At 50.2% G+C, this 23612-nt stretch overlaps 1 protein-coding gene across 1 annotated transcript; it reads left to right on the forward strand.

Annotated features, from left to right (window-relative positions):
• Positions 1-1067: 1067 nt before the first annotated feature.
• On the forward strand, positions 1068-21909 carry LOC133773543 (phytanoyl-CoA dioxygenase, peroxisomal-like). Its single transcript, XM_062210887.1, has 9 exons — positions 1068-1142; positions 5030-5088; positions 7553-7663; positions 8259-8427; positions 12509-12590; positions 13807-13988; positions 17714-17863; positions 18894-19028; positions 21584-21909. Exons 1-9 carry the CDS (start codon positions 1068-1070, stop codon positions 21635-21637), a joined length of 1017 nt encoding a protein of 338 aa, XP_062066871.1. The 3' UTR covers positions 21638-21909.
• The last annotated feature ends 1703 nt before the right edge of the window (positions 21910-23612 follow it).

The raw sequence follows: 23612 nt of genomic DNA on the forward strand, positions 1-23612 counted from the left end.
CTGGGAATGGAACCCAGGCACTGCCATGTGGTAGGCAGGTATCTGAACTACTAGGCTCAACACCTGCCTCCAACTGAAAGAAATAAATAAGGAAGGAAGGATGGAAGGGAGGGAGGGAGGGAGGGAGGGAACATCCCTTGGACTTTAAACAGATAAAGGACGATTGTAGACGTTCAGGATTTTCTTCTTCTCGCGGTAACAATCATCCATTGAAGATATTCCTTAAAAAAAAAATGTCTTAACAGAGCAGGGGCGGGGATCTTCACACACCTGCTCAACCAGGGCATTTGAAAGCAGCAGGACCAGTGCAGGTCTAAGTAGGTGGGAAAGCCGGTCACTGCCAGGCCCAGTGCGGGCAAGGGCGGAACTCCAAGTAGGTGACAGGTGAGCCGCATTCATATTTTTAGTTTTTTTTTTTTTTTTTTCCCCTCTTCTTAGCAGTTCCTACTGCTCACCAGGCGAGGGCGGTAGGGAGACACCTGTTGGTCCGCTCCCCATAGGGTAGGGGCTCCTGGAAGGCTCAGCCTCTGAAGTGGGGCTCAAAGCCAGGTGCGCCTCCGCGACCCTAGATGGCAGCTGAAGGATCAGGATCTTGCATGGGGCGACCGGGCTGCGGAGGAGGTTAACAGGGAGTAGGGCAAGGAGCAGGCCCGGGGTCCTTCTGCTACCTCGGGGGCTCTGGGGGAGGAGGGATCACAGGCCGAAGGGCTCAGGCGTGTGGCTTGCACGGGGGAACCTTTGAATTTGCGTGCGCTCTGCAGTTAGTGGAAGGAGAGCCACGTGGGGTTAAACGGATTGGGTCCTTTTTCCGCTCAGCCACGGGTCACTGGAGGGCCTCCGTCCAGTCCCTGGACCCCCAAGCCTGGGTGCTGCCGGGAGGACCCCCCCTGGTCGCCAGGAGGACGTCCCCGCAGCCCGGTGGCCTGGCCGGCCCATGCCAGGGCGGCGCTGCCCGGGATCCCTAGCTCCACGCGTGTCCACGCCCCGGTCTTGGGCGGGGCCGCCCCGCCTCCGGGGCCGCCTACAGAGTTAAGTCCGGGGCCCTTTGGGGTCTCCACGCTGTCACCATGGATCAGCTGCGCGCAGGCGGCCGCCTGAGGATCGTGCTGGGACACCTCGGCCACCCCTCGGCCGCGGCCATCATATCCTTGCGCCTGTGTGCGCCGCTGGGGCCCTGGCTCGGGGCGGTGGCCTCCGTGTGCTCGTCCCCGCTAGGGTCACTTTTCGCCCAGGGCGAGCCGGGCAGCGGGGAGGAGGCCGTGTCCCGCGACGCGGGTGGCCCCGGCGGGCCTCGGTAGCCGCTGTGGCTCCGCTCCATCGTGTGCGCGCCCTTAGGGGCTCGGTTTCTTGCTCTGGGGACTGGGGAGCTGATCCCGAAGAGGGCTTTGCCATTTTCCCTGTGGCCGCCCAGAGCCCTAGACACAAATGCGAAGCGCAGGGTGAGCTGGCAGGCAAGTGACTCCCAGGACTGGGTGCGCTGCTGATGTTGGGTGGCTGTGGATCCGCATACATGTCTCTGGATGAGGCCCGAGGCCAGGTGCCTGCTCGGGTTAAGTTCTCATCCAGAGCATGCGCAGGTCCTTCCACAGGTCGTGGCAAATGGAATTAAAAGATAAGCTTAGTTTGGATCAAAGACAGGTTGAATCGTGCATGCTGGTCCTCTTGGTAACCCACTGGAAAACGGCCTGGGATGTTTCTCTGAGTGAGCGACCTGCTTCACTCCTGTTCCTTGCATTGAGACTCTTGAGCGGCCCTGACGTTGACCACAGCTGTTTCTTTTGCTTTGGCCATTGCTCTCCCTGCTGAGTTCCCGAGCAGCCGTGTATCAGAAATTCGGCAAATGTAAGGTTCTGTCCACAAAATAGTCAGGAGGCCGGAGGAGATGTTGCAGTCTCACTTGACAGGCTAGGAGAGAGTAAAACCTCAAGGAAGCTCCTTTAACTAAAGCAGAGCTGGCCAAAGTGCGGTCCCTGGGCCAGAAGGCCCAGTATCACCAGGGACCTGTTAGAAATGCAGATTCTAGGGCTCAACTCAAACCTAGGAAATCAGAGTGTGGGGGTGGGGCCCAGATTCCGATGCAAGCTGCAGGTTGAGACCTGGTGATAACACTGTGACTAGATCTGCGTGGGACCAGAGCTGAGATTCCCCGGTCTGTTCTCTCACCACTTTTTAAAATTTGATGATCCGATCATGCCAGGTTTGGTGTCGTGGGATGGAGGTTAGAGCCTGGTGTTTTCACCGGTGACTCCTGGAACAGTGCTCAGCAGTACAGCTCTCTGCAGTGTTGGAACCGTTCTGTCCGTGCACTGTCCAGTCTGGTAACTACCTGTCTTATGTGGCTAGTGAGCATTTGAAATATGGCAGGGGAGGGATTTCTTTGCTCCAATAAACTCCAATTGAAATAGCCAGGTATGGCCGGTGGCTTGTGGGACAGTCCTGGCTTAGACTTCCGGTGAATGAGTGGTTTACTCTTACGTGGGTGCCTGGGAACTCTGTGTTTCTCCCCAGTGTTTTTTCTTGTTTTCAATTCCTTGGCTAAGACAGCAGAAGAAATAACTTACTGAACCCGGGTTATCCTTGGCCACAGTGGAGAACAGAACTAGTTCAGAATGTCACAGGCCCAGGGCAAAGGCCGTCAAGGACAGTTTTGGTGTCAGCAAAGTGGGTCTCACAGGTGGTTTTGGCGATCCATTGGTGATGAAGTTCCAGATCCTTTGAAGACAGGTTGTAGCTGGGAGCAGGCAGTCTGACAGCTTGTAGCGAAACGTGTTCCAGCGTCCCAGGGTCCGGCACTTCTTACTTCTGCTCCTTTGGCCCCCACGGGCACACAGCCAGCAGCGTACTCGGATGTGTGGTTCATCTTTCTTCTTCTGCGCTTCTGCCTGGCATTCGCTTCTTCCCCCACTTGGCCCTCATGGCGCTGAGGTTTCCAAGAAGACGGTGCTAAAGCCCAGAGCGCTCTCCCCAGTGTTAACTGTTTCTAAAGTAATGTTGATTGTGGAACTAGGAGTGATCATTGGAAGTTGAAAACATAATGTGGTTTTTAAAAGGTTTATTTATTTATTTGAAAGTCAGAGTTACAGAGGCAGAGAGAGAGAGAGAGAGGTCTTCCATCCACTGGTTCACTCCCCAGATGGCCGCAACAGCTGGAACTGCACCAATTTGAAGCCAGGAACCAGGAGCATCTTTGGGGTCTCTCACGCAGGTGCAGGGCCCAAACACATGACCATCTTCTACTGCTTTCCCAGGCCATAGCAGAGAGCTGTATCAGAAGCGGAGCAGCTGGGACTCAGAGTGGTGCCCGTATGGGATGCCAGCACTGCAGGCGGTGGCTTTACCAGCTACGCCACAGCGCCGGCCACTCAACTATTTTTTTAAAGGATTTATTTATTTGAAAAAACGAGTGACAGAGAAAGGGGGGGGGGGGAGAAAGGGAGAGAGGGAGAGACAAAGAGAGAGAGAGAGGTCTTTCATCTGCTGGTTCTTTTCTTAAATGGCCACAATAGCCATGTCTGGGCTGGGCTGGGCTGGGCTGGGCTGAAGCGAGACATCAGGAACTCCATCTGGGTGTCCCATGTGGGTGCAGGGACCCAAGCATTTGGGCCATCTTCTGCTGCCCTCCCAAGCTCATCAGGATGGAGCTGGATTGGAAGTGGAGCAGCCAGGACTCTTGACCAGGCACTGTGGTACCGGATGCTGCTGTTGCATGCAGTGGCTTAACCCGCTGCACCACAGCACCAGCCCGTTGCCACTGAATTTATAGAGGAAACATTTGCACATCATTAAGTAGTGCTCCAGGAGCAACAGCCAAAAAGCAACCACGATGCAGGAAGAGGGGAGGCTGAAGTCTGGCTGTGTTCACAATGTTTTACTGAGAGTCGTTGACCGAGACTTAATATCCTGAGAGCCTCTGTGCCTCAGTGTAAACAGACAGTAGCTAATAATTCTGACTCTGACTTGCCTCGCTCCTGGAGTATGGCATTGTCACCACATGCTATGAAGACATTATTGAAGAAATGACATGTGATGACAAGTGACAAAGCTCTTCAGACTACAGAAATAATGAGAAAAAACCAGCACGAGATACTACGTCACTGATGTGTAACCAGGAAAGAGAGCTTACAAAAAGAATTTTCAGGGGCCGGCATTGTGGCACAGGGGGTTAAAGTGCCGAACTGCAGCTCCGGCATCCCATATGGGCACTGGTTCAAGTCGTGGCTGCTCCACTCCTGATGCAGCTCCCTGCTAGTGTGCCTGGGAAAGCAGCAGAAGACAGCCCAAATGTTCAGGCCCCTGTACCCATATGGGAGACCTAGAGGAAGCTCCCGGCTCCTGGCTTCGAATCCGCCCAGCTCTAGCTGTTACAGCCATTTGGGGAATGAACCAGTGCATGGAAGACTTTCTCTCTCTCTGTCTCTCTCTGTTTTTACCCTCTCTCTAACTCTATATTTCAAATAAATAAAAAATAAATCTTAAAGAATTTCTTCAAGATACCTAAATATATACTCAGCTGTATAGACCCTACTGCTGTTGGAGTCCTTGTTTATTTTACAGGTTTTTTTTTTTAATAGCTTGGACTGAAGTCCCACTAAATTGAAAAGCTTGTGTGAACAACACATGCCCCTCTCCTTCTGGAGTTGCACCTTGGAGATTCTTAGTTGTTCAGCAGTTTGGGGGAAGGAGCAGTTCTGTGGACTAAAGCCCATGGCAGCTGTGGAGTGTGGGTCCCTCCTAGTGACCCTGGCCCTGTGCTGAGTCTCCCCCACCCAGGATTCCTGCTCTGTAAGCAGGAGTAATAACAGAGTGCTCCATCTTCCAGCCACCTCTAGGGTCATTGTGAAGATGAAGTGAGGTGATAGAGGCCATGGGCCTTAGCCGTGGTGTGCACCTGTCCAAGGAGTGAAGTCCAACGCTCCTGTGTCTGTTCAGGAAGATGCCTTTCTCGTGAGAACTGAACTAGCACGGGGGGCTATTTCTTGGAATGGCTGGCTCCTCAGTTTTATCTTATTTGCCTTAATTCACGTCCTAGGTCGCCCACCCCACTTCAGGGACAGCTTCCCCTGCCAGTTTCCAGCCTCAGCAATTCCAGTAAGTAGAGCTAACTGTGATTTTTTATTTTTTAAAAGATTTATTTTATTTGCAAGAGTTATGCAGAGAGACAAGGAGAGGTAGAGAGAGAGAGAGAGAGGTCTTCCATCCACTGGTTCACTCCCCAATTTGCCGCATCCAAAGCCAGGAGCGAGGAGCTCTCCAGGTCTCCCAAGAGGGTTCTGGGGCCCAAGCACTTGGGCCATCTTCTGCTACTACTTCCCCAGGCCATCAGCAGGCAGCTGGTTTGGAATTGGAGCTGCTGGTATTCGAACCGGTGCCTATACGGGATGCTGGTGTCACAGGCAGATGCTTAACCTCCTATACCACAGCACCGGTCCCCCAGAACTAGTTCTAATCAGTAAAGTTGGGGAAAATGGTTCACGTGTTGACTTTAATTTTCTATATGTAAATTTCAGAAGGAAGGAACAGTATCAGAAACTACATAACTAATAACGCAGGCAGGATATATATTACATTTAAATTAGCTTGTAGTTAGATTGACATATTAGCTAGCTAGCATCTCTGGCATATCTTAAGTCACCTTTGATAGGGAAAGCTTTGACCTTCATAAATATTCTGCTTGTAATATGTACTATTAGCAACAATTCCAATTTTTAAATTGCTGGTTAAGATTTATACTTATTTACGGGATATGATATTGTAATTTGAGACATGTATGCATGTAAAATGATCAAATAGGGGTAATTAGTTTTTCTACCTCCTCAGATACCATTTCTTCTGCTGTACATGGTTTCAAGCGCATAATTAATTGTTCTAGAGTCCAGTTACCCTGCTGTGTTATAGACAGTAGGGCTCATGTCAAGGAGTGGGTTATGTAGCTTGAGTTTGTGGACATGCTGTGCACTTATTTGGATGTTGTCACTTAAAACTACATATATTCATTATACCAAAAATCTTATATACTCATCTATAATTCCATTACTGAAAGGCACTCACTCTTAAAAATTATTTTTGATATATTTTTTGCAGGTTTTAATCTTTTTTTTTTTTTTGACAGGCAGAGTGGACAGTGAGAGTTAGAAAGAAAGGTCCTTCTTTTTCCATTGGTTCAGCCCCAATGGCCACTGCAGACAGTGCACTGCGCCTATCCGAAGCCAGGAGCCAGGTCCTCTCCTGGTCTCCCATGCGGGCACAGGACCCAAGGACTTGGGCCATGCCTTCCCGGGCCACAGCAGAGAGCTGGACTGGAAGAGGAGCAACCCGGACAGAATCCGGCGCCATAACCAGAACTAGAACCCAGGGTGCCGGCACCGCAGGTGGAGGATTAGCATAGTGAGCCGCGGCGCCGGCCTTTAAACTTTTTTCTAAGTTTTTATTGATGTATTTTTATTTTATCTGAAAGGTAGAGAGAGAGAGAAAGACAATGAGAAAAAAGAGAGTGAGCTACCATCCCATGGTTCACTCTCCGGAGGAACACAGTAGTTGGGACTAGGCCAAGGCTGAAGCCAGGAGCCCATCCAAGTCTCTGACGTGGGTGCAGGAATCCAAGCAGCTGAGCCATCATCTCTTGCCTCCCAGGATGCACATTAAGAGGAAGTTGGATCAGAGATGGCCAAGACTCGAACCAGGCACTCAGGAATGTGATGTAGGTGTCTCAGGGGATGACTTAAGCTGCTGCTCCAAACACCTGCCCCTGCGTCTTTCCACAAGTAGTGTCTTGGCTTTACATCACTGTCCTCATAACGTATTAGAAAAAACATCATCCAAACTATTATATGCCCTTTATTTTTAATACTTACTTATTTGAAAGAGTTACACACAGAGAGAAGGAGAGACAGAGACAGAGAGAGAGGTGTTCCATCCACTGGTTCACTCCCCAGTTCCCAGTTGGCCACAATGGCCGGAGCTGTGCCAATCCAAAACCAGGAGATTCCTCTGGATCTGCCACTTGGGTTGGTGCAGAGGCCCAAGGACTTGGGCCATTTTCCACTGCTTTCCCAGTGCACAGCAGAGAGCTGGATTGGAGGTGGAGCAGCTGGATCTCCAACTGGCATCCATATGGGATACCGGCACTACGGGCAGCGGCTTAACCTGCTACACCACAGCACTGGCCCCATGCCCTTTATTTTTAATGCTGGAGTCATAATCTATTGAGTGGATATACAGGGGTGTTCAAAAAGTCTGTGGAAAATCTGTACTGTGAAAATACTATGCATAGATTTCAAAAAAATTATTTGTAACTCAATAAACTTATATTTTTACTCTATTACCCTCAAACTTTTTGAAGTACACTCATAATGTTGGTTAATTTTTCTTTGATTACTGCAGTTTTTGGGGGGATAATCATAGTTAATGCTTTTTAGGTTGTTTTAGATTAGTTCCTTACAGTTAGGAACAGAAATAACAGATTGGAGAGTAGAGTATGAATATTTCTTAGGTTCTTGGTACACGTTGTTTTCTTATCATTATAAGGATATTATGGAAATCTTTTCTTCTTTAGGTATACTCTGGATAATAATGTTCTAAGCCTGGAACAGAGAAAATTTTATGAAGAAAACGGGTACCTGGTCGTTAAGCATCTGGTGTCGGATGCTGACATTCAGCGCTTCAGGTACAGTAGGACTGCTTGTTCGTTATGAACTGTGTGTTCTGTGGCAGGAGGACCCGAGTTAAGACCCGCCTCTTCCTGACCCATGTTTGCAGTGATCCGCTTTGTTAGGCGGTGGGTATGAGCTCTGGGCTAGACTGATGGCCGCGTCCAGGGGCCGTCTGCCTAGGCTTCCGCGACTCCGTGTCCCCTCCCTGCTACATTTCATCTGTACAATGGCCATCGGGACAGTGCCACCATCCCAGCAGCTAAGACTAAGTATGGTGACAAGTAAGGAAAACGTAGCAAGTGGGGCCTGGCACGCGGTGAAGACGACTGGCGTGTTGGCCATCATTTTTACTGCGCAACCAAAACCACAAAACTGTTTCCCTGCAGGTTTGCCAAGCTGAGCAATGTTTTCATTGTGGTAGGGTGATCCCTGCCTGGCAGTAAGGAGGCCGGCACATCTGAGGTGGCCATGTCCCCTCCCTGTCGCTGAGACTATTCTGTTGTGCAGGGAAACCCGCCACTTGGGTCTATGGGTCCCTCCGGCAGGGCAGGGCCGGGCAGGTGCTGGGGGCCCACCTTCATGACACCGTATGCAAATTTATTTTCCTAGGAGTGAGTTTGAAAGAATCTGCAGAAAGGAGGTGAGACCACGGGGCTTAATGGTGATGAAAGATGTGGCCATTGTGAAAACGGAGCATAACCTGAGTGAGAAATCGGTTACCAAGATCCAGAACTTCCAGGAAGACGAGGAGCTCTTCAGATACTGCACCCTGCCCGAGGTCAGAGGCTCTGTGCGCCGGGCTTGTGTGCGGCATCGCCGGGCTGGGAGCCTGCACCCCTGGCCCCAGATCTGCTGCCCTCTGCCCCCTTCCTGCATGTGGCTCTAAGCACTGTCGTCCACAGCTGGAGGTGCTTTGGGCACCCAGTGGGTATTTGGCGGTTTTTGGTTGGCACGTGGTGGTTTCTCCTGGGTGGGAGCCGGGGATGTTGCAGTAACGGCGCTCAGCCATGCTACAGTGCCCAGAGCCAGAGCAGCCCCCTCCCCAAACAGAGAATGACCCCACCTGCAGCGCCAGGGTTGGCAGCCTTGAGGAGCCATGCTCTGTTGAGAAGGAACAGAGTCTGGGTGAACGGGACACAGCCCTTCCAAGACAACGGGCGTGAAGTGACTGAGGCTGTGATTCGGAAACTCGTGTATGTTTTCTTTTCTTTTTTTTTTTTTTTAATATTTACTTGAGAGATAGAAGTTACAGAAAGAGAGAGGGAGAGAGAGAGAGAGGTCTTCCATCTGCCGATTCCCTCCCCGAATAGCCCCAACAGCTGGAGCTGGGCGCATCTGAAGCTAGGAGCCAGGAGCTTCTTCCAGGTCTCCCATGTGGGTGCAGGGGGCCCAAGGACTTGGGCCATCTTCCACTGCTTTCCCAGGCCACAGCAGATCTGGATTGGAAGTGGAACAGCCGGGACTTGAACCAGCACCCATATCGGATGCTGACGCTGCAGGCAGCAGCTTTACCCGCTTCACCACAGCACTAGCCCCAGGATGTGTTTGTTTTAAAAATTAGGTTTCTTTTTTTTGACAAAGAGTATTATTCTTTTTTTTTTTTTTTTTTGACAGGCAGAGTTAGACAGTGAGAGATGGAGACAGAGAGAAAGGTCTTCCTTTTGTTGGTTCACCCCCCAAATGGCCGGTGTGGCTGGCGTGCTGCACCGACCTGAAGCCAGGAGCCAGGTGCTTCCTCCTGCTCTCCCATGGGGTGCAGGGCCCAAGCACTTGGGCCATCCTCCACTGCCTTCCCAGGCCACAGCAGATAGCTGGCCTGGAAGAGGGGCAACCGGGATAGAATCCGGCGCCCCAACCGGGACTAGAACCCAGTGTGCCAGTGCTGCAGGCGGAGGATTAGCCAAGTGTGCTGCGGTGCCAGCCAAGAGTATTATTCTTTTTTTTTTTTTTTTAGTAATTGTATTCTTCACTCCGGGTTTCTTTTCTTTTCTTTCTTTCTTTTTTTTTTTTTTTTTGACAGGCAGAGTGGATAGTGAGAGAGAGAGACAGAGAGAAAGGTCTTCCTTCGCCCTTGGTTCACCCTCCAATGGCCGCCGCAGCTGGCGCGCTGCAGCCGGCGCACCGCGCTGATCCGATGGCAGGAGCCAGGTGCTTCTCCTGGTCTCCCATGGGGTGCAGGGCCCAAACACTTGGGCCATCCTCCACTGCCTTCCCAGGCCACAGCAGAGAGCTGGCCTGCAAAAGGGGCAATCGGGACAGAATCCGGTGCCACGACCGGGACTAGAACCCGGTGTGCCAAAGCCGCAAAGCGGAGGATTAGCCTAATGAGCCGCGGCGCCGGCCAAGAGTATTATTCTTTAAGAGTGAAACATATTTACAGAAAAGATCAAAACAGGCTGGTGCCACGGCTCAATAGGCTAATCCTCTGCCAGTGGCATCGGCACACTGGGTTCTAGTCCTGGTCAGGGCGCCAGATTCTGTCCCGGTTGCCCCTCTTCCAGGCCAGCTCTCTGCTGTGTCCTGGGAAGGCAGTGGAGGATGGCCCAAGTTTGGGCCCTGTGCCCGCATGAGAGACCAGGAGAGGCACCTGGCTCCTGGCTTTGCATCAGCGTGGTGTACTGGACGCAGCATGCCAGCCGCAGTGGCCATTGGAGGGTAAACCAACGGAAAACGAAGACCTTTCTCTCTGCCTCTCTCTCTCTCTTTCTCACTGTTCACTCTGCCTGTCAAAAATAAATAAAAAAACAAACAGATAAATAAATAAAATTAAAAACAAATAAAAAAAGATCTAAGCAGTACACAAAGACATGAAGCAAAACAGAGCGACCCCATCTCCCGGGACCTCGCTCCCTGTTGAGTATATGTGTTGGGAATTCTCTCACTTGTACACCTCCCGCCTGTGTCGAGGATCAGGAACTTCCTGGCTGTCACCTTGTGTTTTTCACTTACAGTGGGTCCCTGTCATCTTCCCATATCCCTCTGCATGGAGCCACCTGGTAACTTTCAAACTGCTGTATACCAGGGTCTTAGTTTCCGAGCCATTTGTTTGGAATGGCTTTGCAGGAGGCTTCCCAGGGAGTATAGAAATTATAACCAGGTCCTGTTAGAGAGCTTGGTTCCCAGAGGTGGGCTGTCAGGGATGCCACCTGTGCTGTCACGTCCAGGTCCCCAGACAGAGGACCAGAGGGGAAGCGGCCCCCTGGACTGTCCGTGCAGTCCTGTGCTGGAGGTGGAACTCGGCTGTGGGATGGTGGGTGACAACTTGTGGTTGGCGAAATGCTGCTGTGACTTTCAGATTTCTTGGGTGAATATTGGCAGTTCCTGTAGTGCCTTCAGGAGGTACGCATTACGTGAATGGTTACTTCTCTCCCCATGTGTTGGGAAACATCACCGGCACATTGAACTCAACGATTTTTAGGAAGTTAGTAATCAGGATAAGATTTAGAAGGAAGCTGATGTAATGAGCGAAGTGACTGGCTAAAGAACAGTACGGAGGACAGCAGTGATGGTGGGGATGGCTCTCAGTGGTGGGGGTTTATAGAGCACAGCCCAGGCGAAGGCCCACAGTCCCAGGCTTGGTGTAGACGGATCTGTGAGGCCTGCCTCTCGAGCTGTTTGTACATTTCAAGTGTTTCAGGCTGCAGTTGCCAACATTCCCGACCTAGCAGAGATCAGGCTGTAAGGAGGCAGCGGGCCCTGCCTCCTGTTTTGGCATCAGACCCGGGCCACGCTTGAATGCCGTCTTCTTCCCTGATCTGACTTCTGAGTCTTGGGTTTATCCATGCAGGACTTTCATCTTCAGAGATTCTTGTGAAAGATGGCGTGAATTTTCAGGCATCGTGTAAGGCTTAGACGGACTGATATGTCATGGGCATTCAGTTGGGAGTCTGTGGCTGGGTCCCTGTGTGGCGCAGCACCCCCACTCCCAGAGCCTGGGACTGATACCCGCTCCTTGTCAGGTGCTCTTGGTGCAGCTCACCCTTGGCCGTGCCCTCACAATGCTCCCAGGTCATGATTGAGTCAGCATCTTGATTCCCACATGACTGCCAACTGCACAGGCACAGGACCTGCTTTTCTTGTCCACTGCTGCACTCCCGCTTCCTGTGACTGGGCCTGCTTCCTGCCTCTGTGAAGACGTGGAGGGGAGGGCACACTCTGAGCCGCTGCCCTGCTCTGACCTGGCCACTCCTGACAGCAGCGAATCCTGCTGGGCTCTTCCTTTCTTTTCTCACTGCCTGAGAGGTAGACTGATGAAGAAATCTCCCACTCATGGCTCCACTCCACGGATGCCCATAAGGGTCCCGGGCTGGGCCTGCCAAAGGTGGGCACTGGAACTCAATCCAGGTCTCCCACGTGGGTGGCAGAACCCAACGACTGAGCCATCAGCTGCTCCCTCCCAGCGTGTGCACGAGCAGGGAGCTGGAGTTGGGCGCAGAGCTGGGACTCAAACCCAGCTGCCGGGCCAGATGCTCCCCTCGGGCCCACTTACACAGGGTTGTTCTTGTGCGCGGTCTCCAAGAAGAAAAAGGAAACCGTTTCTCCCAGGGCAACTGTCTGTGGCTCTGGGTGGCAGAAGGGCTGGCCCTGGCCTTCTTGGCTGATACCTTACAGAAACGCATCCCTTTCTTGTAGAATAGAAACAGGTTATATTCCCAGCTACTCAGACAAGCCTGCCCAGTCCAAAAGGTTGTAGATTTAGAGTGATTTCCAGTTTCTGGATTTCCCCCATGCTTTGTTCACAGTATCGGGGAATACTGACTGTTACCATCTTGCCTGTCATAGAGTAGTTGGTGCCACTGGCCTGTACTTCTGATTGCCCATGAAACTTTGTTCCTCACCCTGCCCCCTTTTTTTCTTAGATCTTGAAATATGTGGAGTGCTTCACCGGACCCAATATTATGGCCATGAACACAATGCTGATTAACAAACCTCCAGATGTTGGTAAAGGACTCCTCTTCTTATTATTTTAGATTTATTTATTTATTTGAAAGGCAGAGTTATAGACAGAGATCTTCCATCTGCTGGTTTACTCCCCAGATGACCCCTAATAGCCAGCACTGGGCCAAGCTGAAGCCAGGATCCTGGAGCTCCCTCTGAGTCTCCCCTGATGGGTGGCAGGGGCCCAAGCACTTGGGCCATCTTCTGCTGCCTTCCCAGGTGCATCAGAAGGGAGCTGGATTGGAAGTGGAGCAGCCAGGACTCAAACCAGCACCCATAAAGGATGTCAGCATTGCAGGTGGTGCTTAACCAGCGGTGCCACCACGATGGCTCCAGGACTCTTCTTATTAAGGAGAAGCAAGAAAAAAATTGTTCAATTAAAATATGTGAGGTAGATGTTCTGACCTTGGTGGTGCAGAACTTCTAGCCTTCTGGCTTCAGATTGGCTTTGCTCCTGCTGTTGCAGTGACTGGTTCACTCCCCAAATGGCCCCAATGACCAAAGCTGGGCCGATCCAAAGCCAAGAGCTTCTTCTGGGTCTCCCACGCAAGTGCAGGGGCTCAAGAACTTGGGCCATTGTAAGCGGCTTTCTCAGGCCATTGTAGAGAGTTGGATCAGAAGTGGAGCAGCCAGGACTGAAACCGCCACCCATATGGGATGTGGCAGTGCAGGTGGCAACTTTACCCACTACACCACAGTGCTGGCCCCTCCCCATGTTGATTGGACATCTAGTTGGTTGCTTCTCTCTCGAGGTTGATTTTTCTATAGTGTTGTTTCATTTGCTGGGGGATAGGTCATTTTTCTGGTGTTCAAGGCAAAGGATAAGAAATTCTGAGACTTGGACAAATGTCTTTTTAAGATATTTGATTTAATTTGATTATTTATTTAAAATTTTAAAAAATACCTGAGAATAAAAGAGAGAGAGAGCTTGCACAAGAAAGAGCCCATCTTCTGGTTCACTCTCCAGATACTTGCAATGCCTGGGGCTGGGCCAGGAACTCAATCCAGGTGTCCCACCTGAGTGGCAGGAACTAAGGTACTTGAACCATCATCACCCACTGCCTCCAGGGTGCAGAGTGGCAAGAAACCGGAGTTAGGAGCCAGCACTGAGTATCACACCCAGGCATCTGAATTGGGCTGCAAGTGTCCTAACCAGTGTCTTGACCACGGGCCTATTGTCTGCCCCTTGAACATCTTTTAACAGCAGGTTCTCTTTCAGGCAAGAAGACGTCCCGTCATCCCTTGCACCAGGATCTACACTTTTTCCCCTTCCGGCCCAGCAATCTCATTGTTTGTGCTTGGACTGCGATGGAGCACATTGACCGGAACAACGGTTGTCTGGTGGTGCTCCCTGGCACCCACAAAGGCCTCCTGAAGCCGCACGACTACCCACAGTGGGAGGTAGGTCTGTCTGGGAGCTGAATCTCGTTCCCTGTTTTAAATTTCACTCAGCATCCATAAAGAGTGGACAGGGGAGAGGGCACTGCCTTTCTTAGCCAAGCGCTGTCCCGAGACTTACAAATGCGATCAGCGCCAGTTGCAGGATGTCAGGCAAAACACCCAATGTAGCTGTCCTTTGAACCGTGTTTGAAAACCGGCCCAGGTGGGGAACTTGAGCAGGTGCTGCGGAGGGCCCGAGATGGCACGGCCTAATCGCAGAGGAAGACATAAGCACTTCAGTCCTGGATGTGGGGGTACGTGGCCCCGAGTCTTCTCGCTGACCGATGGCTCTGAGAGCGGAGAAGAGGATGGGATCGTGTGCTGCAACTTAGGGGACAGCGGGGCTCTGCGGAGGACTGGACGGGGGAGAACGGCCCCGAGCAGAGAGGCCTGGGTTAAAGGGCAAGCACGCTCGGGGCTAGGGAGCAGGAAGGCCCTTGGGCGCTCACAGGCCAGCCTGGCTGGGGAGAGAGGTGCATTTGGAGAGCAGCAGAGATGAGCCTGAAACAGTCCACCACGGCCGGATAATAGAGAACTTTGTTTTATTACTGAGGGTCCCGTTAATTAGAGAGAATGGGGAACTGTTTTTTTTTTTTTTTTAATAAATTGGAAGAGCTTTTCAATAAAACTGGATAGTTTCACTGAGGTATAAGCATCAGGAAAGGAACTGTTCATATTTATTTTAGAAATGTCTTTGAAAGGCAGAGAAAAGAGAGACAGAGCTTTTCCATCTGCAGGTTCACTCCCTAAATGATCACAACAGCCAGGGCTGGGCCGGGTCTCCAATGTAGGTGGCAGGGACCCACGAACTTGACACCTGCTGTGTCACAGGCTGTGCATCAGCAAGAAGCTGGGTCCAGAAGCCTAGGAACCAGGACTCAAACCAGGGACTCTGAGTGGGATGTGGGTTTCCCAGTCATCAACTTTGCCCCAAACGGAGCATATTTTGAGTGTATAACATGATCACTTTCACACACACACACAGCCCTGTGCAATCCCCACCACAATCGAGATAAGCTCTCCTAACCACAGGTAAACACTGAGTTATTTTCTGTTCATGCTGATGAGCTAGCACTTTGTAAACATGACCGAAATGTCATCCTGTGCAGCACACTTTTTCCGCTTTTGATCTGGGTGCGTCCACCCAGCGTGGTCATTTTGGGAAGCCTCCCCGTTGCTGAGTCGTCTTCCATTGCGTGGCTGTCCCATGCCTTGTGCATCCGTTCAGCTGTAGATGCTGGGGAACTGTTAAGCTCCTTTAAGCCAATGAGTGGCGGCATCAGATCGGTCCTTGAGGAAGAATAGGCTGACGCTCTGGCCCAGGATGCACTGGAGCTGTGGGAGTCCAGAGCCAGAGGAACCAGAAAGGAGACCATGAGCATTTGAGGTGTGAGATGAGGAGGTTGGGAAGGCCTGAGCGACGGTTGGCCTGGAAGAGCACCTGCGGCTGAGCAGGACGTGGGAGTTGTGGGTCTTCAGAAGTGAAGACCCCTGTGAACGTTCGTCTCCGATAGTTAGAATGCTTGCACGGATGATTAGTTTACGTGCAAATATTTGAGTCTGGATCCTGTTAGAAAAACTTGAAATTGTGAGATCATCCATGAAGTTCTGGTTTCGGTGAGAGTTAGTGCAAGTAAGTAGCAGGAGAGGCTCTGGATGCCTTAGGCCGGAGGGAATGTCTGTAGGACTCCAGGGCCAGGCTGGGGCTGTGCCCCTCTGCCGGGGCTCAGAGTGGTGGCAGCTGTGGGGCTGGGGGGTCTGACTCACTGGGCCTGGGTCACGTTTCCACCTGGACCAGAAGAGAAGGCACTGGGTCACAGGTTCACCACTCTGCAGCAGGGAAGTGGGCGTAGACAGAGGGGATTTGGGATCCCTTGGGAAGGGGAATGGGTGCTTCTGCCTCCCTGTCTCCAATGACCCATATAAACTCCCACACTGTAAACTTTATTGTCCTTCTCACTGTCTTTCCTCTCTCCCTTCCTTCCTTCCTCCCTCTCTTTCCCTCGCTCTCTGCCTCCCTCCCTCCCTCCCTCTGTTCCTTCCTCCTATTTCTTTCAGAGACAAACACAGCACATGCCTGCACTCCCATCTACAGGTTCAGGCTCCCCAGATACCCGCAGTGCAGAGACCAAGAGCTGGGAGCTCAGGCCAGGTACCCACGTGGGTGGCAGGAACCCAAGTACTTTCTTAAAACATAGGAGCTTACAGCTTATTATTTTCTTTATTTTTAAATATTTTTATTTATTTGAAAGACAGAGTTACAGAGAGAGGTAGAGACTCAGAGACAAAGAGGTCTTCCACCCTCTGGTTCACTCCCCGATGGCCGCAATGGCCAAAGCTGTGCCGATCCGACTTCAGGAGTCAGGAGCTTCTTCTGGGTCTCCCACGTGGGTGCAGTGGCCCAAAGACTTGGGCCATCCTCTACTGAACTCTTGGGCCACAGCAGAGAGCTGGTAGGAAGAGGAACAGCTGGGACTAGAACCAGTGCCCATATGGGATGCCGGTTCAGGCGCTTCAGGCCAAGGCTTTAACCCACTGTGCCATAGCACCGGCCCCAGGAACCCAAGTACTTGACCCATCACCTGCTGCCTCCCAGGGTGGGCGTTAGTAGGAAGCTGGAGGCGGGTATGGAACTCCGGCCCCTGATGTGGAGTGTGTGCATCTGAACAGCCAAGCCAAACCACACCCTGAGGCTTGCAAGCTTCCCATGCGTCTCACTTGTGTTCTGCAATAAAGATGTAACCCATTACCTAAAGCAATCACTTGCTTTGGAAACAGTTTTAAGCAAACACCAAATTTATTCTTTTTGTTTTTCTCTTACTCTGGATGTGACATAAATGCTTTTGGGCAAAAAAATAAATAAAGTACAAACTGAGCACTTCTTCCCCTGCCCCTATTTTGGGAGAAGGACTGGCTTCTCAGAGACGTGCCCGAGTAATGGAGAAGAATGTTCGCGAGCTCTGGGAGAGGACACTGCTGGCAAAGACTGTGACAGAGTCAGCTGGCAGGGTCAGGAGGAGGCCGGAGAAGGGTCGCCCCTGTACTGGTCCAAAAGGCAAAGCCCATCTGAGGCTTCCTGTTTGACTCAGTCGTGAAATTTCAAAGATTTTAATACCAACACATGACTTTTCAAACCAGACACCCAAGAGGCTTTAGTGTATGGAAACTTTGTCTTTCTTTATTTTTTTAAAAAAATTTTATTTATTTATTTGAAAGGCAGAGATACACACACACAAACACACACACACAGGGAGAGATGGAGAGAGAGGAAGAGAGAGCGAGAGAGTGCTTCCATCTGCTGGTTCCCTCCCCTAATGGCTGCAAGGGCTGGGGTTGGGCCAAGCTAAAGCCAGGAGCTTCTTCCTGGTCTCCCACATTGATGCAGGCGCCCAGGCACTTGGGCCATCTTCTGTTGCCTTCCCAGACACATTAGCAGGGAGCTGGATTGGAAGTGGAGCAGCCAGGACTCAAACTGGCGCCCACATGGGATGCCAGTACTATAGGCAAAATCTTAACCCATGTACCACAGTGCTGCCCCTGGAAACTTTTTCAAGACTCTGATTCAGATGTCTCTTTCTCTTGGAAGAACAGAGAGTGCCTGTGCTTCCGTGGTGAGCTGATGAACAAGTTTTTACTGATGCTGCTGCTTCCTCGTGTTTAGCTGTGTCTTCTCTTGTGTGTTGCAGGGAGGAGTTAACATAATGTACCACGGGATCCAGGACTACGAGAAGAACAATGCCCGTGTGCACCTTGTGATGGAGAAGGGGGACACAGTTTTCTTTCATCCTTTGCTCATCCATGGATCCGGGCGGAACAGAACCCAAGGCTTCCGGAAGGTATGCATTCATGTTGCTGTGGCTCTCAGAGATGATGAGTTAGAAACAGAAATTTTAAGATATATGAAAATGTGAAGGATCTGTGAGTTTTAACTACACTGGACTTTAGTCCAGTTTGTTTACCAGGAAATAAATTTGTGGACCTTGTGCCTTTTTGGCTCTTATCAGTGAGAAGCCAGAGGACCTCACGATCCTAATCATGTGGATATTGACTACTGACACATGAACGTGCTCGGGATTGCTTATTCTGGGGCTCAAATGTGGAATTTCGATGGCTTGTGTACATGATCGTCAGAGGGAACTTCATGTTAATATTACTGCTGGGAAAAACAGTATTGATTCAAAACACATTGTATTGATTCTGAATTGATTGCCCTGAAGCCAAAATGAACAGCAGCCATATATATTTGTCTTTTTTTAATCCCTTGGCCTTAGAAGGTTTTAATTTCATTGCTTGCATTTAAAAGTGAATGACGATCCTCACACATCCCTGATGGTTGACTTCTTGGTCTCACAGACTGACAGTCCTGTGGGTACACATTCTCCCAGGATAACATGCTGTCCACACACAATACTGGAGCTCCTTTGGGGCCCAGTGGGTCTTTCCAGTTCATCGTGCTGTTCCCACCAATCCCTGAAGCCTCTCCGAGGCCAAAGATCAGGGGTCACATTTCATGTTCCATCCATTCATTTTTTCCCCCTGGGCTCAGCAGGGCCCAGAATAGGCTGAGGCAAGTTGAGGCAGCCTCCCCAGGGGCAAAAATTAAGGGGATGAGGCCAGCGCTGTGGTGTAGTAGTTATTACACCTGGCTAAAAACCATTTGTAAATTTTCAGTTAGCCTTTAACTGGGGTCCTGGGAGAGGGAAGGAGCTGAGCTACAGAGAGACTGATTTTGTGTCCCATGGAGCAGGCTTCCAGTGTAGCAATCCAATGCTGAGTGAAATAATTGGCTGGGTAAGAGAAGGCCTCCCTGCCCTGTTGGTTGCTGGCAGCAATGCGATGTGTTTCTCAATTTCACAATCTCCACAGGCAATTTCCTGCCATTACGCCAGTGCCGACTGCCACTACATTGATGTGGAGGGCACCAGCCAAGAAAACATTGCGAAGGAAGTTTCAGGAATGGTGGATAAATTCCACGTCCCTGAGGGCACCGTGGACTTCAAGGTACGCTTGTGAAAAATAAGGTACAGGTGCCAGGTGTGTCTTCCGATGCTTCACGGTTCTCCCACCCAGTGAAATCTGGGAGGTGCAGAATGCACTGCGGAGCCGCACTGAGAGTGGCAGTGGCCTTTCCAGTTGCACCTGCTTCCCCCCTGCCGGGGACCCGGGCACCTGCAGCTGTCACTCTGTGTCTTGGGGAGGTCCCACAGCGCGAGGTCAGACCTGTTGCACACAGCACAGCCCAGAACAAAAGCAGGAAGCAGATTTCGGTGAGACAAAATGAAGCACAGAACGCTACCTTCTGAAGGCAGAGCAGGGCAGGTCCAAGTTCAGGATGGCCATCACAGGCCTCCTGTATCACCACAGATCACACGTTTGGCCATTAGCAAAGCCAGTGAGGCTGCCAGAGAGCAATGCCCAAGCACATGTTCCTTTTGGTAAACTTGCCTCTGGGGTTTTAGGAGAGGCACAGCTTGCATATAGCAGGGATAAAGATCAGGAACATTTATTGAGTAGGGCCATGAAACAGTGCTGCATGTGCTTTCTAAGTGGACACGCATCACTCCTAAATCATTATTTTTAGCCAGTGGATATTCTGCTGAAGACCAGTAGACGGATTATCAGTCAAGGCAAATAAGCAAACGTGGTGACCTTAGTTCCTGTAATATGCGCATTTTAGCTGATCTTGTTATTTAATTTGTAACAGATAATGACAAGTGCAGTCCCAAATGCTTCCTAGGGAGACGGGCTATCACAGGGACTCTGGGCTGCTGAGTATGCTGGAGGGCATGTGTGCCAGTGGCAGCCACCAGCCGTTGCCAGTCACCTTCTGAAGTAGTTCCCAGTGTGAGAATCTTCTTCTTCCTTCATTACCTGCAGCTGTGACCCCAGCTGACAAGGCCTTGGCTGGGCATTTTTCCCTTGAAACCTTGTCCCTTGCCTTTTGTTCAGTACTTAAAATGCCTCACACAGACAACCTAATCTGTCCACTGGGACTTCTGTCTGACACCCTGAATTTTAATGTAGGATAAACACACTATGCAGTCAGCTCTGCTTAATTGCAAGTTCTGCGTCTGTAGAATCAATCTTCCAAAGTATAAAAGACAAGAGGAACTTTTGAAAAAATATTCCATTTGTCCTGAATACGTAGACTTGTTCCTTATTAATGAGCAGACAGTCAAAGCTACTGGTGACCAGCAGACAAATTATCTGTGTCATTGGTCCCTGAATGATCCAGAACAACTGTTTACATAGCATTGCCTTTGTACTTATATTATGAAGACTCTAAAGATGAGTTGAAGTAGGCAGGAGGATGTGCACAGGTGAGATTCCGGTTTTATACACTACTTGATACTCAGATGAGGGTCTGGAGCAGCCTCAGATGTTGGTATTCCCTGGGGGTCCTGGAACCAGTCCCCTGCAGATATGATGAGGTCCAGCTGCACATATGTTTGACGTTCAGCAAGGCTATGCTGAATAAATACCTCCTCTATTTAACTGAGTTATCGAGTAGGTCATCGTTCCTCAGGCTTACTGAGCTGGCGGTACTAATTGTTGTGATCTGCTCTAGAATTCTTTGTGAGGTATCAGAGCACGTTCATGTCCATTCTGCGGGTTTCTTCTCCCACAGCCAAAGGAGGAGAGAGCAGTCAGCACGGCTCCATGCTGGGTAGGAGAACATGAGTCCCAGTGGTTGCTGCAAGTTCCCTACGCAACATAAGAATTCGAGGTCTAATTCTAAAATCATTCTTTCCACCCTCCCTTTTGCCCAGAAATAAATAATAAACTAGATTGTGTAAATTGTGTCATCAAAAAACAAAGGAAAAAAAGCAACAAACAAATCAGTAACCCAAGATGCCAGTTTTCCCTGTTAGGATACAATCAGGAGTAGAATATCTAGTGGCTAAAGCACTTAGCATAAAGGTCAGCAGGAAAGTGCAGAGGAAACTCTTCGGGAAGTAGTGATGTCACGAGACATTCCCTGCAGTTAGCAGGTGCACCACATCCGCCAGCGCTGGCAATTTGGGGCCCCACTGACTTAGTGTGGTTGGCACTATTTTAGATATTAGATTAATTGCAGTCGCAGAACATGTTTTTTGTTTTGTTTTTAAATTTATTTGACAGATTGAGTTAGATGTGAGAGAGAGAGAGACAGAGAGAAAGGTCTTCCTTTCCCATTGGTTCACTCCCCAAATGGCTGCTACGGCTGGAGCTGCGCCAATCTGAAGCCAGGAGCCAGGTGCTTCCTCATGCTCTCCCATGGGGTGCAGGGCCCAAGCACTTGGCCCATCCTCCACTGCCCTCCCAGGCCACTGCAGACAGCTGGATTGGAAGAGGAGCAACCGAGACTAGAACCCAGGGCCCATAGGCGATTCCAGCACCACAGGCAGAGGATTAACCAAGTGAGCCTTGGCGCCGGTCCATCAGAACATGTTTTATTTACTAAACAGTGTAGCAATCACGGGGAATTTTGTTCCCCCTATTTAACCCTATGTAGATAGTGAATAGGCAAATAGAAGTGTCCCATAACACTTCCTTCTGTTTGGCCTTATTTCCAGGATGTTTGGATGTTTCGAAGTCGACTTGTGAAAGGGGAACGCATCAACCTTTGAAACAACCCTTCGCTAAAACTCTCCGACAGGAACCCAAAACAAAACCAGGTGTCAGAAGAAAACCCTTCCCTTGTGATGGTGTCATCTGTGCCATCACTCGTTAACAAAATCACAAACCATGGCTCAGGTACTTAATTGCATCCAGTTAATTCTGCAGTGCAATGAGGGTGTGGTGATGGAAGTAAAAACAGTAAAAGTGAAATAGTATTGTCTCAAGGAAAAACATCTGGGGTTACAACATGATTAATAAAGATAGTTGACATATAATTTCAGTGTGTGAAGTCGGTTTATTTCATTCAGTTGCTGGAATGAATGCCTTGGAACTCAGGACGAGCTGAGGTTTGGGTTTGTCTCCTGATAAACCCACTACCTACTAATTTCCTGTCATGACAGATGCTTCTCCAACTGAGAACAAGGTATAACACCTTGACCTTTTATGAAAGGCTTAAGGAGGGCATGATGACGTCACAGTAAGGGTGGACATCCAGGCTCCGACACAGGCCTCCTTCCACAACTTCCTCAACCCAACTGTCCTCCTTAAGAAACCCATCTGGTGTTTCTGTTCTTTTAAATTAGTTTAATTGAGAGGCAAAGTTATAGACAGAGAGAGGGAGAGACAGAGAGATCTTCTATCCCTGCCTACTCCCTAAGTGGCCAAAGCCAGGAGGCAGGAGCTTCTTCTGAGTCTCCCATGTGAGTGCAGGGGCCCAAGCACTTGGGCCATCTTCCACTGCTTTCCCAAGCCATGAGCAGGGAGATGGATTGGAAGTGGAGCAGTCAGGACTTGAACCAGCATCCACATGGGATGCCGGCACCCCAGGTGGAGGCTTAGCCTCCTATTATCACAGCGCCGGCCCCTATTTCTGATCTTTCCCTCTGCTCAGATGGTGTGTTCTGTTGGGCAGGGCAGTCGAAAGCCTTGAGCATTTACGAAGGAAACACCACTTCCTTCACGGTGCAGAACGTTTTTAGGAACTTTCACCTGGATTGGAAGTGGGCTGGCAGGATTTCACCACAGCACCATATTTCTGGACCAGTGGAGGGCAGCAGGAAACACAGTCTTGATTTTTAAAATTTGTAGTTAGGACTTTAGTGAGAAAAAATAACAAAGGGTCGCTTTCTTGCCATTCTGCTAAGCACAAATGTCCCTAAGTCTAGCATCACCTTTCTCGTCGGTTTCTTTTTAGGGACACCTTGTTTAGGACCTGTTCCAGCTGGAAACCAGGGTTGCCAAGGGACTCCTGGGGAGGATCTGAGCAGCCTGGATTGTGGAATGGCGCTAAAATGTAAAGAAGGAATGCCAGTGTGAATAGATAGCACTTAGGCAACACTGTTTTGTTCTGGACTAAATTTTCCAAGCTGGTTTCAAACTTCAGTGTTAAAAAAAAAGGGTGTGTGTGTGGCATTGTGGCATAGTCGGTGGAGCATGTTTGCAAAGAGTGGATTTGGGGCTAGTGCTGTGGCATAGTGGGTAAAGCCAACGCCTTCAGTGCTGGCATCCCGTATTGGTCCTGGTTCAAGTCCTGGCTGCTCTATTCCCAATCCAACTCTCTGCTATGGCCTGGGAATGCAGTAGAAGATGGCCCAAGTCCTTGGGCCCTGCACTCGTGTGAGAGACCCTGAAGAAGCTCCTGGCTCCTGGCTTGGATTGGCAGAGCTCTGGCTGTTCTGGCCATTTGGGGAATGAACCAGCGATTGGAAGACTTTCTCTCTCCCTCTCTCTCTCTCTCTCTCTCTCTCTGCCTCTGTAACTCTGGCTTTCAAATAAATAAGTACCATAAAAAATTAAAAAAGACAAAAAAAAGACTTCAGTAGGAAAAATAGATAGCACAAGGTGTTCCTGCCCATGTGTATTTGTGACTGAAAGCCAACCAATCAGGACATCACATTTTATCCATGGTGTTTTGTCCATGAAGGGAAAGAACAGCTGAGCAAATGGGCACTGCTCATCGTCTGTGTGGATCCCCGGTGAGTG

Source organism: Lepus europaeus, chromosome 14, assembly GCF_033115175.1.
Source record: "Lepus europaeus isolate LE1 chromosome 14, mLepTim1.pri, whole genome shotgun sequence".
Taxonomy (NCBI): Eukaryota; Metazoa; Chordata; class Mammalia; order Lagomorpha; family Leporidae; genus Lepus; species Lepus europaeus.